This window comes from Pipistrellus kuhlii, unplaced genomic scaffold, assembly GCF_014108245.1.
Source record: "Pipistrellus kuhlii isolate mPipKuh1 unplaced genomic scaffold, mPipKuh1.p scaffold_m20_p_2, whole genome shotgun sequence".
NCBI lineage: Eukaryota > Metazoa > Chordata > Mammalia > Chiroptera > Vespertilionidae > Pipistrellus > Pipistrellus kuhlii.
The window spans coordinates 105584788-105603497 of NW_023425515.1; the positions used below are offsets into that span (position 1 = coordinate 105584788).

General features: G+C 34.3%; 1 protein-coding gene across 8 annotated transcripts in view; it reads right to left on the reverse strand.

Moving 5' to 3' along the window:
• EXOC2 (exocyst complex component 2) overlaps positions 1–18710 on the reverse strand; it is a 250127-nt gene that overhangs the window by 116744 nt on the left and 114673 nt on the right. For all 8 annotated transcript variants that reach the window (XM_036444761.2, XM_036444758.2, XM_045584201.1 and 5 more), the window contains 4 exons: positions 15502–15582; positions 5206–5351; positions 4985–5066; positions 4125–4227 (listed from right to left, as the gene is read on the reverse strand). In XM_036444761.2, the coding sequence (XP_036300654.1) occupies positions 4125–4227; positions 4985–5066; positions 5206–5351; positions 15502–15582 (412 nt within the window). The remainder of the gene's footprint in view (positions 1–4124; positions 4228–4984; positions 5067–5205; positions 5352–15501; positions 15583–18710) is intronic.

The window sequence follows — 18710 nt, forward strand, 5'->3', positions numbered from 1 at the left end:
TCTTTTTTTATTAGAATATAAATTTGATACACAGTTGTGTCATTTCTGGGAAAAAAACATGATTTTATTCTTTCTTGCTAGGGATACTTTGTCTTTGCATTCTCCTTAGGTAGGTTTGTTTCCCCTCCAAATACTTATGCAACACTTTCTCCTGACACTTTCACTCAAATAACAACCTCAGATTTGTATTAGCTATAAAATACTAGTATAGGAATATCCTTTTAGAAAATACCTGCTTCCCTTTAATTTTTTAAAATATGTTTTTTCTTTATTGATTAAGGTATTACATAAGTATCCTTATTCCCTCATTGCCTTCCTCACACCCACTCATACCCTCACCCCCTGGTGTCTGTGTCCATTGGTTAGGCTTAAATGCATGCATATAAGTCCTTTGGTTGATCTCTTCCTCCTTACCCCCACCTTCCTCTACTTTCCCTCTGAGGTTTGACAGTCTGACCGATGCTTCTCTGTCAATGGATCTGTTTTTATTCATCAGTTTATGTTGTTCATTATATTCCACAAATGAGTGAGATCATGTGATATTTATCTTTCCCTGAGTGGCTTATTTCGCTTAGCATAATGCTCTCCAGTTCCATCCAAGCTGTTGCAAATGGTAAGAATTCCTTCTTTTTTACTGCAGCCCTTTAATTTTTAAACTTCTAAATAGGAACACAGATGGTCCATTACAAGAATCTTTCTTGAGCAGAGAGAAATTAATAAGCATTTTTTGTTGACTAACTCTTAAAATTTTAAGTCTCTTTAATATGGTCACTAAGTCCTTGCAAAATTTAATGAAAATCCTTTTTCTATTGTCTTATTAATGGGTATTACATTGAAAGATTTATAAAGAAAGATAAACATGTTCTCTCAGGAATTCCAGTGTTTTAGTTTAAAAGTACAACCTGTGCTAGGTTTTTCCTTGGTTAAATGATGTATTCTCGTACGGTTCTTCTTTTCTTTTAGTAATAAGTAACTTAAAAACAAGTACTACTTTTATTTCAAAAATATTTCTTTAGAATATGACAGTTTATTGCCATTTCTTTTAAAGCTGTGTATTAAATAAAGTACACTTTGTAAAATACATTTTTAAAGAAAAAAGTTAAAACATGTTAATAATAATGAGCATAAGCTCAATATTTTAAAAATTAAGAAGATTTTAGCCCCATTCTGACATAATTTTTAACAATTACCAGGGATAGAATCATACTGACATGGGGAAAAGTATATGCAACTTTGCTTCTTGCTAAAAAAAAAAAAAAAAAGAAGAAGATCAAGACAGAATAAGAAGAGTAAAAATAATGAGTAAAAATCTCTATTTTAATTAGGTAAAATAGAGAACAAAAGAAAATACATTAATAATCTGTATTTTCTTAATAATCTGTATGCATATCATGCATAACTTCAATTATTAAAGCCAACAGAGATGTATTTTTGTTTGATGACAAAGCTGTCTCTATCCCCATGAGGTACTCATAGTACCTGTCATCATAGATTCCAAAGTCCAACAGATATCTGACCTGATTCTTTTAATTATTAAAACTTAAAATAGAATTGTTCAATGTCTTCTCAGAGCATCAGAAATAAAATAGTGATTAAAAAATAAATGAACTATTGGACATTGTTATTGGTATGCTTTTTCTTTATCCTTTAAAGTAACAGAATGAAAGCATTTAAACAGACCAGTTAAAAGAATCACTTTTTTAAATACCTACCATCTTTTAAATGCTATCTGGTAGGTTAACCAATCATAAGAACCATTAAATGTGTAGATATGGTAATTCACTAGATAAAGAAATCATACTCAATACACATCACTATGAGCAAATTAACACATCACTATCAGCAAATTTAATAGAATAAATGTGAACAATAAAATAAATACAAAGCATATTTAGAGAGCATAGACAAAACAATAATCAAATGTATCCTGGACAAAGACAATTAACATTCCTACAACTCTGTTTCTTTATATGTGTTTAAAAAAAAGCACCTCAATGCCGAAACCGGTTTGGCTCAGTGGTAGAGCATCGGTCTGCGGACTGAGAGGTCCCAGGTTCGATTCCGGCCAAGGGCATGTACAATGGTTGCGGGCACATCCCCGATAGGGATTGTGCAAGAGGCAGCTGGTTGATGTATCTCTCTCATCATTTCTAGCTCTCTATCTCTCTCCCTTCCTCTCTGTAAAAATCAATAAAATGTATTAAAAAAAAAAAAAAGCATCTCGATAACTATAATAATATGTAGTTTATTTCTACAAGCCAGAAAAAATCTCCAAATACATTCTTTCTTATGAAGGTAGCCTAGAGAAAAGCAAAGCTAGGCTCTGAAAGGAGACATATAGGAGTCCTAGTACTACATGTGTGGGCTGAAAACAACAACAACAACAACAACAACAATCTGAGGTGTCCTGGGGGGGGTGGCTCAGTTGGTTGGAGTGTTATCCCACACACCAAAAGGCTTTGGGTTTGATTCCTGGTGGGAACACATATCTAGGTTGTGCATATGGGAGGCAACTAAGGGATGTTTCTCTCACCTCCTCTCACTCTTACTCTTTCCCTCTCTTCCTCGCTCTACAATCAATTTTAAAAACACAGACATATCCTCAGGTAAGGATTAAAAAAACTATCTGAGGCTCAGTCTCCTAACCAGTATACCAGGTATAATACACATGCCCCAATGTGGTGGCTGGGAGGATTAGAAATGATAAACAGCACTTCCAGCATGGTGCCTGGGCACACTGCAGACAAGGGGTAGTGGCAGCAATCAATCTTACTATTCTCTACTCCAAAACGTCTACTTTCCCTTTCCTGTTGGATAACACGAATGCTGACTATGACAATGGCTCATACTTCTATTGTGCTCCTGCATCACTAGAAACAAGGAGGGCTGCATGTGGACCCTTGTACCTCCACAAATGAAAAAACAAAACAAAATAGCAGCTTTCAGACCAGACCATCTCTCCATACTTGGGAATTATTTTCAATGGCCACATACTAAAAACAGCCAAATGCATAAAAATATGTAGTCTATAATCATTTTATAACTACCTAATATTCAATAAATTTCACTAAGGGAAAGGGTATTTGGTCGAAAAAATAGCTTATTCTGAGAACAAAGGTCACATTCAAAATATGACACCAGACAATAAACTTATAGTTTTAAATTATGGATATAATAGCTTACATTTATATGCTTTGCCTCCAAATCCTGATATAAACACTATAACACACACACACACACACACACACAATTTATTGACTTTTATTATGTGCCTGGTGCCATATTAAATTATTAAATGTATTCGTGATTGTCTTTGCAACTACCTTGAGATATAGATTGTGTTAACATGTCCATTTCAAAGATTAATAAACTGATAAAGAAAACTCAAGTTACCCAAAGTGAATAGCTAATTCCCTTTATGGTACACTGCTTCTTGTCATAGAAGTGATGTCCATCACTTTCAATATTACTGCTACTTTTTTTTTTTTAAGTTTTCAAGACTAAAACCTTTCAGAATTTTCTCTACTGCTGAACCACATGTGTCAAACACAAGGCCCGCGGGCCAAATCCATCCCGCCAGGCCTTGCAATGTGGCCCGCACCGCGCTGTCATCACTGCACTCCGCTGCGTTTCCATCACAATGACAGTTTATGACTGTTCAGTAAACCATTCGGCCCACGATTTAGGCTGGATTTTAGATTTTGGCCCCTTCTCTGATTGAGTTCGACACCCCTATAAACTATGACCCACTCTTGAAGCATGGAGAATTTCCTAATACAGGGAGCTCTTCCTGCCTGCGGCCTGTGGGTGCCCACCAGGTGCAATCATTCTGCTAGATTAGGTAAGCCCTTGTTGAGCAGTCGGAAAAGGTGACTAAGCAATGAGGCTACGTTTCCTTTCCCCAAATACATAGGAAGGATTCTCTTGAGCTTAAACAGTGAATACTTGCAAATATATAGTACACAAAACAGTTTTGGTGTTCTGCAATAGGTACTCCTAAGTGTTTTCCCTTTAATTATTTCATCAATCTCCTAATTTTCCCCAAAGTAGCTTTAAGAGTTAGATGATATATTCAGCACTATACAGATATATGTGATTTGTGAAAATTCTTGCAAAAAGTTTACCTTATATAACGTTTTTGGTCATGTAAGGTTGATGGTGTCTCAAGCAATTTGTCCAGAAGTAATTCTCTTAAAGCTTCAATCCGTGTTTCTACTTCAGCATAATCTATTTTTAAAAAGGTACAAATATATAAGAATTACAGGATGGAAACTTAAGATCACATTACAGACAGTAGAACAGTGGTTGCCTTGAGGGTTATAATAGTGGATTATGAAGAGGCTCAAGGGAACATTCTGGAGAGAAGAGAACATTCTATCTGGGGTGTGGGTTACAGCGGTGTGTACATTTGTCTGTGCGTTTCACTACAGATAAGTTAACTACAATAAAAATAAAATCAAGTTTTCTGAGTCCTTATGGAGTTTGGATACACAAAGATAATAAAGCCCTGTGATATTTCTCCTAGTTGATAAGGCATTACCATAGGGAATTTTAGGCTTTTCTTACTGTTTTGTTTTCTGTACTTAGCATTAGAGATCATTTCAAAAGTTGTTTCATTTACTTTAAATGTAGGGTTAGAATTTAGAAATACCTCAATCTTTCTGAAGAGGGAAGATTAAAATGTAGGTTCCCATTTCTATAAAATATCTATAATTGACTCTTTCCAATGAAAAATATGTTTAATAATATCATGGTTAATAAGTAGCAAAGAATATCTAAGTCTAACCAATCCTATACCTGTGGTTGCTCATTTTCACTACATCATAGTAAGAAAAGCCTTATGTTATTTTTGAGGTAATAGTTTTACATTTAAAAGGATCACCATATCAACAAAAATTAAAAAGCATGTAAAGTTCTTTGCAGATTACATCCCACATTCTTTCTGTAAAAGGAAAGAGATCTAAAAGCAATACACAAGCCTTACATTTCTTGAAAACTTGCACCTCTGTTTTTCCAAAGAGTGACTTGGCTTTTTCATAGTCATTAATAACCACATCATAATCACCCTTTAAAATAAAAAAAATATATATTTTGTAGACTGTCAGCAAAGTATAAAGAAGACATATGGTTAAGATAAAAAACATCTTAACAACATTTTAAAATTTATGATATCTATAACCATTGGCATATAAATACATACTCTACCTTTTGAATATTCCTTTCAATATTTAGAGGAAGATTGAAAAGAAACTTAAATCGCTGGAGGACATTGAGTGCATTTCTAGTGGAATCTGCCTTGTCCTTTCGACCTAATACTTCTTGAAATAATGTATCTGCAGTATTGCTTGCTCCTATTTTAAAAGAAAAAGATCAAACTTAGATAAAAATTGATTTTGTTTAGAAAAGTATAACTGGACATATGAAATAAAATGTCAGATTGTTATTGAAGCTTTACACTAAAACTCCATAGACTTTCAAACATTAGCTATAAGGGAGATCTTTCATGGTTTGCTAAAATACAATTTCCATTTTGCCTACTAAGACTTTTTTTTAATGTTAAGAATGGTATCCAATTAAAAATAAGCATATTTATCAGGCCCACATAAATTCTTCAATGTGAACTTACATTATTTTAGTCACTCTTCTAAGTTTTATAGCAATTATGGGCCAGTTGGGTATTTCATTAATTCAGACAATAGGTTAAAACACACACATATATACATGTGCACAGTCAAGTACACTAAGTTCCATGGAGTCAATATCTACATATGTGGTAATACACAAAACAAGAAAAGTATTTTATAGAAAAGCTGTTCAAAAGAAATATTTCAGAACCAATCCTATTTCTTGGTAAAATTACCTCTTTGTATAGCAGGCACAAAAAATTACATAAATCTTAAAATGACAAATTTTAACATATCATTAATCAATATTTCTTAAATAACTAATTCTTATATTATACACAAACTAACCTAAAAGACCTCAAGCTATATGAATCACTATAATGAAAGAGATGCTTTATCTAAAGTGAAATTTACTGTGTTCAAAAATAGTTAAGCTTTTTCAACTTATGAATTACTTTTAATTAGCCACGAGGGTAGAAAAAGAATGAAGTGTTTTCAGCTGTTTGATCATGGCACATAAAAAGTTTCTACATTATCTGGTCTAGTGACTATACTTTAAGCAAGATGAAAAAACTGCCTCAGCCTCACTGGGTGGCTTGCATGCCATATTTTCCACTCCACACTGTGGGTGGGCTGATCCTGTTAGTCATCTTTATAATGTAACTGTTTTATCTAAATATTGTTTAAATTCTGTTGAAATTATAAAAGCCTGATATAAAAACTTAGTTTTGTCATAATAGCTGCTTTCATCACATTCTATTTAATGTCCAATACTAAATTTCTGCTATACGATGAGAAAAACATACTCTCTTCTTGCCACCAACCACATACTGGTGGCTAAAAGAACATTTCAAACCTGATTAGATTTAAAACATTTTCCTACAATGAAAATTATTATTTATCATATAAAAATATAAATTTCATGAGTTGAGGCTAAGTGAATAGATACATGAAAGAGATTAAATATTTTTAAAAGGTTGATTACTTATGTGTGAGCTACGGATACTAAATCCCTAAGCACTTTTTTAATATACAATGAAGAAATTTAGATCAAAACGTATGTGAGTTCAAAATTAGATTTTGCTCATATTATTTTCAAGATATTAAAAAATACCAAATTAGATTTTGCTCATGTTATTTTAAAAATATTAAAAAATACCAACTAACTCCTCTAAAACGTATGAAAAACAAGTACAGGTAGAAAATCCACTAATAATTAAATAAAATATAAACATTTTATAGAGAAAATTTGTAGGCAGAAATTGTAAATTTAATTTCTATATTGAAATTTTATATACATACATGGAAATTTTTAATTTATGCAAAGAAATTATAACCTTAATTTATAGATAATTTCTGTCCATGAATTATTATTATTTTATGAATTTTACTGCACTCACAACAAAATATTGGGAGTTCATTCTTTAATAACTGGACAATCATATCGAGTAATAAAATAAATGAGAGCAGTGAAACCAAGATTTGTGCAAGCAGATAAAAATTACCAGCAGTTCACAAAATGTATTTTATGTCTATATTCTCAAGAGCCACTAATAAGAAAATTAAACTGGGTGGGAAGCACACAATGTTGCATTATAAAATTATACACCTGAAATTTACATAATGTTATTAATCAACTAGAGGCCCAGTGCATGAAATTCAGGCATGGGTAAGGTCCCTAGGCCTGACTGGCGATCAGGGCCAATCAGGTTCCCTGCCACCAGTCACCCACCATGTTCTGTACCGCCCCCTGCTGGTTAGTGCACATCATAGCAAGTGATTAAACTGGTTTCAGGGTTGAACTCCCAAGAGAACACTTTGCATATTAACTTTTATATGTAGAGATGTTACCTCAATAAATTAACTTTTTTTTTTAAAGGAAGAAAATGAAACTACTAAACTCAGCAGTGTCCACATACAAATGACACCACAAATAAGCCAATTAGTCAGCCATCTTAAAACAATCTCCCACGGTACCAAACCTCCACATCCTCACCTATACATCCAAATTTTAAGGCACTTGGCAGGGCTTTGAACACCCAGGGTGTAACCACAGAACAAATCTAACTGAATGAGATGGCCATAAAAACCCGTAACTTGGGTCTTGCAGTTTGCAAAACGAATCCTGCTCTTAGAACTACCAGCCCTGGGCAAGTCTAGCTGGAAACTGGTCCTTTCTCAACATAAGTTCCACGGAGAGTGGCTGTCATTGTCTCAGTTATAGATGTACCTAGAGCACTAACAGCAATGCTGCTATAGTAACACTGTGGCTGCCACCATTACAGTTGGGCTGACTGAACAATAGGGTTTTCTTCAGTGTAAGATGGGATAACATGAATAGATTTTCAAGACATTATGAGAGTGAACTAAGTAAGTCAGATACTGAGAAAGACAAATACTTCATGGTATAACTTAAATATAGACTCTAAAATAGGTGAACTCATAGAAACAGAGAATAGAATGGGTGGTTACCAGGGGCTGAGGGTTAGAGGGCGGGGGAATGAAGAAATGTTGATCCAAGTACAAACATCCAGTAAGAAGATGAATACATTCTGGGGATCCAGTTAATAACATTGTATTATATACTTGAAAGTTGCTGTGAGTAAATCTCAAATGTTCTCACCACAAAACAAAAACAAAAAACAGAATTCTGTGACATGATGGAGATGCCAGTTAAAGCTAAAGCAGTCATCATACTATAATATAAAAGTATAGCAAATCAGCATGGAGGCAGTATCTACATATGAGATAATACACAAAACTTATATACAATATTACAAGTCAACTGCAGTTCAATAAAGCTGGGTGAAAAGATGGGAAGAAAAGTCACTGCAGCACTGCACACTAACCAATCAAACTCATTCCTTACCATTCACCTATTTCTTCAACAAAGAAAAAAAAAAAATGTTTCCTTTGTGCCAGGAACTCCTATCATATAGAAAAACCAGTCATGTAATTCTAATGCTGTCTTACAATTTCAAGCATGTTGTTTTTTAAAGCAAACATGCTTTCTCTTATTTTGAAGTGACTTATTAGTCCTTTTCATGGCACTGACACCTGAGACAGTATGTCACAGAAGTGATTTTTAACCTGTGATCTCTGCTTGATGTGAGTTGAGGGGATTGTGGAGAGAATGCAATAAGTACCCTACCCACAAAACACACACACACACACACACACACACACACACACACACACACAATTTATCCAAGGAATACGCAAGTTAAATGAGATTAGGAAACGTTAAAGTATCTGGTAATTTAAGGTAACTTAAAAATGTAGACTTAAATTCATACTAAAACCAAGACCACAATGAGACCTAGCAACATATTTATTGTATATGTCTCATTTTCTGTAAACAGACAGCAGAAAATGGTAAGACAGGTTTCCATGTATAACATAATGATATTACATGAATAGCATCATCAGCAATAGTTAATGATTATTTAGAGAGCCATTTCGGACACTTGAATTATATAGCACCACATGAAGTACACAGAATGGAATCTTAGAGATGAGAAAAGAGGGAAAGTTGGTTCAGTAATGTCAGGTTGGTAGCTTGAAATCAATCATGATGAGAAGATTTACACATTGGAAATGCTAATATTAGTGCTAGTTGTTTTTTGTTTTTTGTTTTTTTCCTTTTTGGCATGTCAGTTGTTAAACAATTACCGTTATAACAAGTAAAAAGTAGTTCCTTATTCACAAACTTGACTCTAATATTCCTTAGTGTTTCAAGTCCTTAACTTTGTTCTTTCAATTTTACACATAGTACTTAGGGTGAAATTATTCAGTCCTGTTCATTGAACTACCATCTCTATGCTGCTGAGTCCCAAATCTATATCTTAAGTTATGTCTGTTAGCATAAAACGAACCTTTACACATATTTTTAACTACACATACAATAATTTTTTTGTGAATTTACCCATCACAAAGAAGTCCTTTATTCTGAGCAATTCAAAAGATGAATACCTGTTTACCTGGGGGAGACAGTTCAATCAGTCAGCCCTCACTGACTTAAAGGGAAACTATGAGAGCATTTCTTGTGACACCCTATGAGACCAACTTAGTCCCTGAAGATTTCCCGTTGAGTGAACCCTGAGAGCAGAGCTGAGAAGGACAGTGTCAGGAGCACATCAGCTTTAAAAGGCTTGGAGCACAGGAATAGGGCCCCGAGTCTAGGCAGATGGTTGGTCAGGCTTCATCACATGACAGTGGAGAAAAGATTACTCGGTGGACAATCAACTCTCACACCCTTAGTTTAACTGCCTTTAGAAACAGCAAAGGAAGTGGAATGAAAAGAATGAAGATTTCATGGAGGGAGAAAAAAACATTTTAGCACTGATGGATCCCTTATAATATTGAAGGAGTTTGGAGAAGCCTTTGTGGGTGGATAAACATATACTACACATGTAATATCTAGTACTTACTCTATGCTAGGTGCTTGTCTTAAAAGTTTATATTAATTATTCCAAATTCTTGTTCTGAAAACATATATCAATTGCTAATTCATCTAAACTTACTCATGTTCCTGTGAGATAAGCACAATATTTATCCCCATTTTATAGTGCAGGCAACTGAAAACACAGAGAGGTCCTTCAACTTGCTCATTTTGTGACAAAGCTAGGAGGTATTGAGAGAGAAAAAAATATTCTTGGGTACAACCCTCAGGAATCTCAAACTCAACATGTTATAAATCAAACTGAATTTTTTTCTCTCTACTTTTCTCATGTCCCAAACATACCCTTCTTCCTCCATTTGTGGCCAGAAATCTGGAAGTAATCACTGACTACTTCCTTTTTCTTCTTTTCACTTCAACCAGTAACTGATGTTGCCTTTCTCATCTCGTTAACATCTCCCACCTGCCATTCACTCTACCTTCATCACCTCTCCTTAGCACTTTACTCTTACAACTGTACCTTCTACCCGGGCTTCTCTTAGTCTAGCTCCCTTCTAATCCTTTGTCTATACAAAGGGCAGAATGTTCTTTGAACAGTTCTAACAGCACTCCCTAACTGAAAATCATTCAATATTTCAGTGTTCAGGATTAAGACAAATCCCAAACCCAGTAGAAAGCTTGTCATGAGCAGACACTCTTCCATCTGGCACCCTCACCTCTCACTTCTGCACACAAGCTATGCTGGATCCTGGGTATAGGAATGCAGCCCATCTCCTTTCTGAAACCAGTGCTTTCATCACGCAGTTTGCTCTGCTTGGGACAACCTTCATCCACTTAGCTGCCCACCCACCAACCTCTTCTGCCTGGCTACTTCCAAATCCACTTTTAAAACTCATTGGACCTTCCCCTGATATTCTCTCCACTCCATTTTCAATTAGGTCTCCTAGATGTACTCCAGGATTACCACATGCAGAGGATGATCACACCACAATCTATTCACTGATTTTTGTCTGTATTTTCCACTAAACCAGGGGTCTTCAAACTTCTCTCATTATGAGAATCACCTGGTGGAGTTGTTAAAACACAGATTCCCGGATCCCAACTATAAGAAGTGCTATCAGGAATCTGTGTTTTAACACCTCCACCAGGTGATTCTCATAATGAGAGAAGTTTGAAGATCCCTGCACTAAACTATACAGTCTGAAAAGTAAAGCCTATGTTTTATCTTCAGATTGCTGGGATAGAACTAATAGGTGCTCAATAAATGCTTATAGAGAAAGGACTAAAACTCTGCCTCTGAATCAGTGCTCAATACTCTTTCTACTTAGAGAGATGGTACTGGCCAGTACAAGCCTCACTCTGTTTGGTGTGCAGTCCTGCAAAAACGACTGTGCAGCTGAAACTGGATGCTGCCTTTCTCATCTCAAGTTTTATTGTAAAACTAGAGGCCCAGGGTGCAAAATTCATGAATGGGGGTGAGGGGCATCCCTCAGCCCAGCCTGTGCCTTCTCTAATCTGGGACATCCCGCTCACAATCCAGGACTGCTCCCAACCGCTCGCCTGCCTGCCTGCCTGCCTGCCTGCCTGCCTGCCTGATTGCCCCTAACCACTCCCCTGCCAGCCTGGTCACCCCAACTGTCCTCCCCTGCCAGCCATCTTGTGGCAGCCATCTTGTGTACACATGGGGGTGGCCATCTTTGTGAGTTGGAGAGATGGTCAATTTGCATATTACTTCTTTATTATATAGGATTTGCATGAATCAAGAACATTTTCTATGCATTGGCAAATTGTCATACTCCTTTCTAAGTTTATCCCTTGTACTTTCAATGTCATAGATTATCTGAGTGTTCCTTTAGGCATCACTTCCTGTGAAACATCTTCATCATCTTTGTGAGTCAACCCTCTCTTTTAATATCCATTTCTGTAAAATGTCATGTGAGTTTACTATCTCTGGGAGACAAGGAGGCCACACAACTGCCCACTTTTCTAACTGACAACACATGTCACCAATGGACTTGGAAGAGACAAACTGGTCACAGATCACTTGCATATTTGAAGAGCTAGCAACTGAGTTTGTACTTTATGCAATTATAGCAAATATATTGTAGTAACTAAAATTTGAACAGTGTTTTGGGGGAACAGGTATATTTAATTGGACTGTGGTAACTGAAATTCAAGCAATTCATGCATATCAAAACCATGCACAGCAAGGTCAATCTGTAGTTTAAATTATAAATTTGGAGCCAGATTTCTAGACATAAATCACAACTCTACCACTTATTATTTATATGCCATTAGGTAACTCATTTGATCTTTCTGGGTTTCAGGTTTTTTTCATCACTAAAAGGGAGATAATAGTACAAATCTCAGAGTTATTAAGAGGACTAAATATACATAAAATATTTATGAACACTGCAAATGTTTTAGCTATCACTACCACAGCTTCTACTACAAATACTTATATGACATTGTCTATACTCGCACTGTCCAATAAGGTAGCTACTAGCCACATGGAGCTATTTCAATTTAAATTAGTTCAAGTTAAATAAAAATTAAAAATTCAACTCCTCTCTAATACTAGCTACATTTTAAATCCTCAACAGCTACATTTCCATCTCTACAGAAGTTCTATGGGATAGTCATACTCTATATTCTTGGAATAGATAAAACAACAAAACAAAAAAAAACTTGATATACAAAGTTGATATAAATAATAGTCATCATTTCATCAGTTGCTTGAAATCAAGAAGAAAATTTTAAGTTAAAGGCAAATCTGTAAAACACATGTCAGTGAAAACAAAAGAATTTCAATGAAAGGCTTTAGCACTGGTAATTTTTTTTTAATATATATTTTATTGATTTTTTACAGAGAGGAAAAGAAAGAGATAGAGAGCTAGAAACGTCAATGAGAAAGAAACATCGACCAGTTGCCTCTTGTACACCCCCTACCGGGGATGTGCCTGCAACCAATGTACATGCCCCTGACCGGAATCGAACCTGGAATCTTTCAGTCCACAGACCGACGCTCTACCACTGAGCCAAACCGGTTTCGGCAGCACTGGTAATTCTTAATAAAATGGACAAAGTTTCTTATAGTTAACATTATACATTAAAAATTAATCTACAGTGAGAAAAGTTGCCCAAATTTTAAAAACTTCCATTTAAAATAACTCAAGAAAAATGCATATTAATTGAATATGTGATTATATGCAAAATTAAAGCATTAACAATAATCTAAGTAAACTACACTACAGTTATACTTATCAATCCTTCCTACCTTTCCAAAGAAATGAAACTAAATTTTCTGTAGTAGTTCTATAATTTTTCTTTTGATTACCCAATTACACAGCTTCTGAAGTCTTGGGTAACTATGGCATACCTCTCTAGACGTAGAACATGTTTGCAAGGCTGGAGCCACACCTCTTTCAGCTGTGTACCCCACACTGGACTGAGCAGGTTTTGTCTACACAACCAGTCTTAAATAAATGTTGGTCAAATTGAATTAGAAAAACTATATCATAAGGTAGTAAACATCAACATCAAGTTGATAAAAATGATTCTAGAAAAAAGGTACCGCTATAAAGAATATATTTTAAGAAAAAATTTACACCAGAAAGTCTTGAGAGTCTCATAAAGAAGTAACCATTTATGCTAAGCACAACTTCATTCAAAAAGAACAAACTTCAGTAGAAAGTATGACACATTTCTAGAAAAGGTTGTGGTTATAAAGCAATAGAAGTAAAATGATTTCCCTTACAAACTTTATACCACACGTATGAAGGGAGGATTTCCTAAACTATTACTTAAAAGAAAAAAATTATGGTAACACACTATGCTAAACCTAACACTTAAAACAAATTTAATTTTTTCAAAATCTTAATAAGATTCTATTTTCTTTTACTGATAACAATGATATACTTACTATGTCAACTTGTTCCTACAAATCACTTTTGAAAAGTTAACGAAATAATCTTACTTTCTTTACAAATAGCGTAGTTCACTGACAATTCCTATAGTGAAAACAACATTCTTCCATGACCTTAAATATGTTTGACTATGCTAATATAGAAATAGCTCTAATAAATGTTTATTTTGATTAAATTAAGAATATATTCATTTCAGCCAAGTTGGTGACATGGTTCTCAGACAAAAACAAGGCAAAACATCAAGGCAAAATAATAACAACCAGAGGAAAATATTTAAAGCACTGTTAAACTCATAAATTTAGGAGGAAATTTAAGTCCTCAAATTCTACTAACAAAGAAATCTTATGTCAAATTAAACTTCCTTCTAAAAAATACTTATCAGAGATCCATAGATTTACGAACAAATATTTACCAAAAAAAGCTCATTAAACTGTGCTCATGGAAATAAATTAAACTACAAGTGCAAAAACTGAGTTGATATCACAGTTCTGCATTCATAAAATCACTAAAGATTTAATGAGATGGTTCTTAATTTCTTTAGTTATTCTTAACCCTACTATGGAAAAATCATAGGCTATACTTATTTTAACAAACAAGGGGATTCCTTTGAACATTAGTACTCCTTATCAAATGTTTACTATATGCATGAAAGAGGGTAATTTATTTTTAAGTCACCAATATTAAAACAGGAATTGATTCATCTGATGAATTTCTTTCAAATCAGTATTGTAAGTACCTGGGAGCAAGTATATCAGAAAAAAGATATAAAGGGAGGTGGATAGATCTCCGAATTCTGCATGTGTCAGTTTCCCCAGACTTAGAGTTTTTACAAAATATCTCAGAGTTAGAAACACTCTTAATTATGCAGTTGCCTTAAATTTGTTTTGGAAAATGGTTAAGTATAAATAAATGACACATAAGCATCTATAAGTATTAACACTGGTAGATACTTTAATGTGTTTTTTCAGGTTTTTGATCAATAAAATTCCTGGTTACTGCCAAGACCAGTTTGGCTCAATGGATAGAGCGTTGGCTTGGGGACTGAAAGGTCCTGGGTTCAATTACGGTCAAGGGCATGTACCTTGGTTGTGGGCATATCCCCAGTAGGGGGGTGTGCAAGAGGCAACTGATTGACGTCTATCTCTCATTGATGTTTCTAACTCTCTCTCTCTCTCCCTTCCTCTCTGTACAAAATCAATAAGATATATTAAAAAAAAAAAAAAATTCCTGGCTACTGAGTCAGTGCTTTTTTGTCTTTAATTCAAGATGCTATTTTTATAGTCATCTTTTTTATGGTGGCAAATTTTACTTATTAAGAAGTATATTGACTTGTTTTCAAATTATAATTTCTCATAAATAAAATGTAACCCTCCCCCCCAATATATACATTTTCAATGTTTTTATTCCCCTTTATGTTAATTAAATCATGATTATTTAGAAATAAATACTAAAATGAAACTTATTGCCTTGTTCTGTGTAACCAAATCTAAGAACTATATTAAAGCTTGTTATAAAGTCCATAAATAGTTTCGGGTAGTTGAGCAAAACTTACTGTTTAGAACATTCTCCAGTTTTTGCGTCATGGATCCTTCTACTTTTTCCGTTCCATCTGCTTCCAGTTTTTGATGGATGGCTACAACAAAATGTCTAGTTAAAATTTAGGCTTTTAAATGGATGGAAATACATTACATTGAAATGACACTTTTAAACAATTTTCAAAATGGTTGTACTATTTTCACTGATGGAAAAAAGCACAAATGTGCAAAAACTCTGCATAAACTCAGCAGAGTAACCAAGAGACACCAGTTTAAATTATTTATAGTTTCATGCTATTAAAATAGTACATTACACACATAATCATGTGATCCTGAATGTTGAGAGGTAACAACAGTTTAATTACAAAAGAAAAGTAAGACTTAAGTAAATAATATCTTTGATATTTGGTCATAGGAAAGTTATACTTATTTCTCGGTTCATTATCTGCATTCTATTTTTATAGTGGTCTCTTTTATGGCAAATTTTATGTACTTAGAAGTATACTGGCTTGTTTTCAAATTATGATTTCTCATAAATAAAATGCAAAAAGAAAAAAAACCCTGCATATTAGAAATACTACTATTTGAATTATATCAAGATAAAAATATTTAATTTCAGTCTTGGGACATAACATGGCCAAATATATATTATTCATTTACTACTATTCATACTATAATTATTTCACTGGAAGTTCCAAAGAAATATCTAGTGACATCTTCTAAAACATCAATTTGTGGATGTAGAAATTACATTGGCATTTTTTGCCAATATTCATATATGTACACATAACTCATATAAATATTATCAGGAAATCACTTATATTTTAAAACTCTTTAGCCCAGTGGTCGGCAAACTCATTAGTCAACAGAGCCAAATATCAACAGTACGACGATTAAAATTTCTTTTGAGAGCCAAAATTTTTAAATTTAAACTTCTTCTAACACCAGTTCTTTAAAATAGACTCACCCATGCCGTGATATTTTGTGGAAGGGGCTAAAGAGCCGCATGTGGCTTGTGAGCCACAGTTTGTCGACCACTGATATAATCTATTAAAAAGGGGAGGTTTCAAACAGAGCAAATCAAGCTCAGGTGAAGCACTTAGGAAATTTTCAAATCAAAGTAACCAAATATAATTTCAAATTTAAAATTGTGACATAATAAAAAAATGGCAAGCCACACATTAATTTAGCCATGACCATAAGTTAAGCCCTATGATATTTCTAATGCATACTGCATTGTAAGAGGCCAATGTTGCATGTTCTACTATTATTTCTATTTCACAGATGGCTCAGTGAAAATAAATAATTTGGCAGAAGTCTCAAAGCCAACCCCAAAATCTGAACTCAAGCGGTCTGATCCCAAAACAAACAAACAAACAAAAAATCATCTATCTGAACAGCATCAACTAAGTCTCTATTTTCACATCTTTAAAATAAAAATAATAGACTTATTATGTCAGTTGGGAAGTGAATTCAGTTGCAAATAAAATGACCTCTCTCAAAAATAATAGCTGCTATAACACCTAGAATTTTTTTCTTCCGCATAAGTTGCTGTAGCAAAAACTCAAATGCAAGACACTAACTTACTAATAACATCACTCTTATGTCCACTATTCTCCAACTCTTTCCTAAAGGAACTTACTGGTTCTACCTCAACCTGGCCAGTCATGGGAGGCAGATATCTAGGGGGAAAAAGTCTATCTAAGAAAAAAAGAGTGTATTTCTTTTAAAAACTTTGGAGATAAAAATGTCCAAATATTATAAAGTGAAACTAGAAATACTTCCATGTTCAATACAAATAAATCTATTCATACTATTTATTTAAATGTTGTTATAATTTTCTGACCAGCCAGTTGGCACTTCTTGCATTTCACTAAGCAGGCACAGCATGGAGTTTGTCCATGGCAATGAGACATGACAGCTTATAGTGACCCTAGTTTCTACATCAAAATTAGCATTAAAGGAAATCATGGAGCCAACATTTTCTGTTGCTAACAAAACCCATCACTGATCAGCAGATCAAGACAAGGTGAGCCTGGCTTCCTCTCACCCCCAGCTCAGTGCACAGCCCCTCTCTGGTGGCAAAGCAGCTTCCTGACAACCAATTCCACCACAGCAGAGCCACTGTCAAGCTGTCAGCCAAGCATGAGGACTGAGAGACACAGGGACCTGATAAAGGATATCCTATTTTCCAGAAAATTAAACCAAATAACCAATGTTTGGCTCACTTGACCTTTTATTTATCTAAAACACTTTTAAATGATATAACTCAATAAGCAAAATGGTACATGATGTGGCTCGAGGATTGTTTTGTTTCTAATGTATTGAAACTTGAAGCAATTTAATGCCATAAATTTATATTTGGGAAACAAAAAAAGTATGCATATAAAAGTTCTATTAAAAAAAAATCAGAGTTATCCCCTGTTTCCCCGAAAATAACACAGTGCCTTATATTAATTTTTGCTCCCAAAGATGCGCTAAGACATCAGGGGATGTCTTATTTTTCCATGAAAAAGAATACGGTACACATTTATTGTTAAATGAAAATAAAGGAAATTTATTACCTGTATACGGTACGGTAGTATGGTAGTTGTCAACACAAACCAGACAAACTGTGAATCCTACAGTATTAAGAATTTACTCATTTATTCAATGACAATCATGTTATCTTCTGGAACATCATCATAACAATCCAATTCCTGAATTTCCTGGTGAATTTCTTGTGACTCCATTTCTTTCAGAATCAGTGGACCAAATCTCTCATGTTTAGCCTGGGGGAAGGGCCTTATTTTCGGGGGGATGCCTTATATTTCACTCAGAAGGAAACCTGTAAGTAGGTTTTATTTTCGGAAGATGTCTTATTTTCGGGGAAACACGGTAGAAAAACTCATTAAAATTATTTTGATTGATTCATTAAAATTATTTTAATGATTGATTCATTTGATTCATTAAAATTATTTTAACTTTCTAGTAAAATGTAGACATTAGATAGGCAAAATTCAATCAAAGTTATCATATGTGTCCATGCATTTATATAATGACATTACTAAATGAGACACTAAGAAATGGCATGTATGGCAATGTCCCTAAGGGTTCAGAGTCAGGTACACTGTGGTGTATCTACTCTAACTCCCATGTTACTACTAGCCTGTGTGACATGAAAATATTCAAACTAGGTAGGTCCAAGATTGACAAACTATTTCTACAAAAAACCAGAGAGTAAATA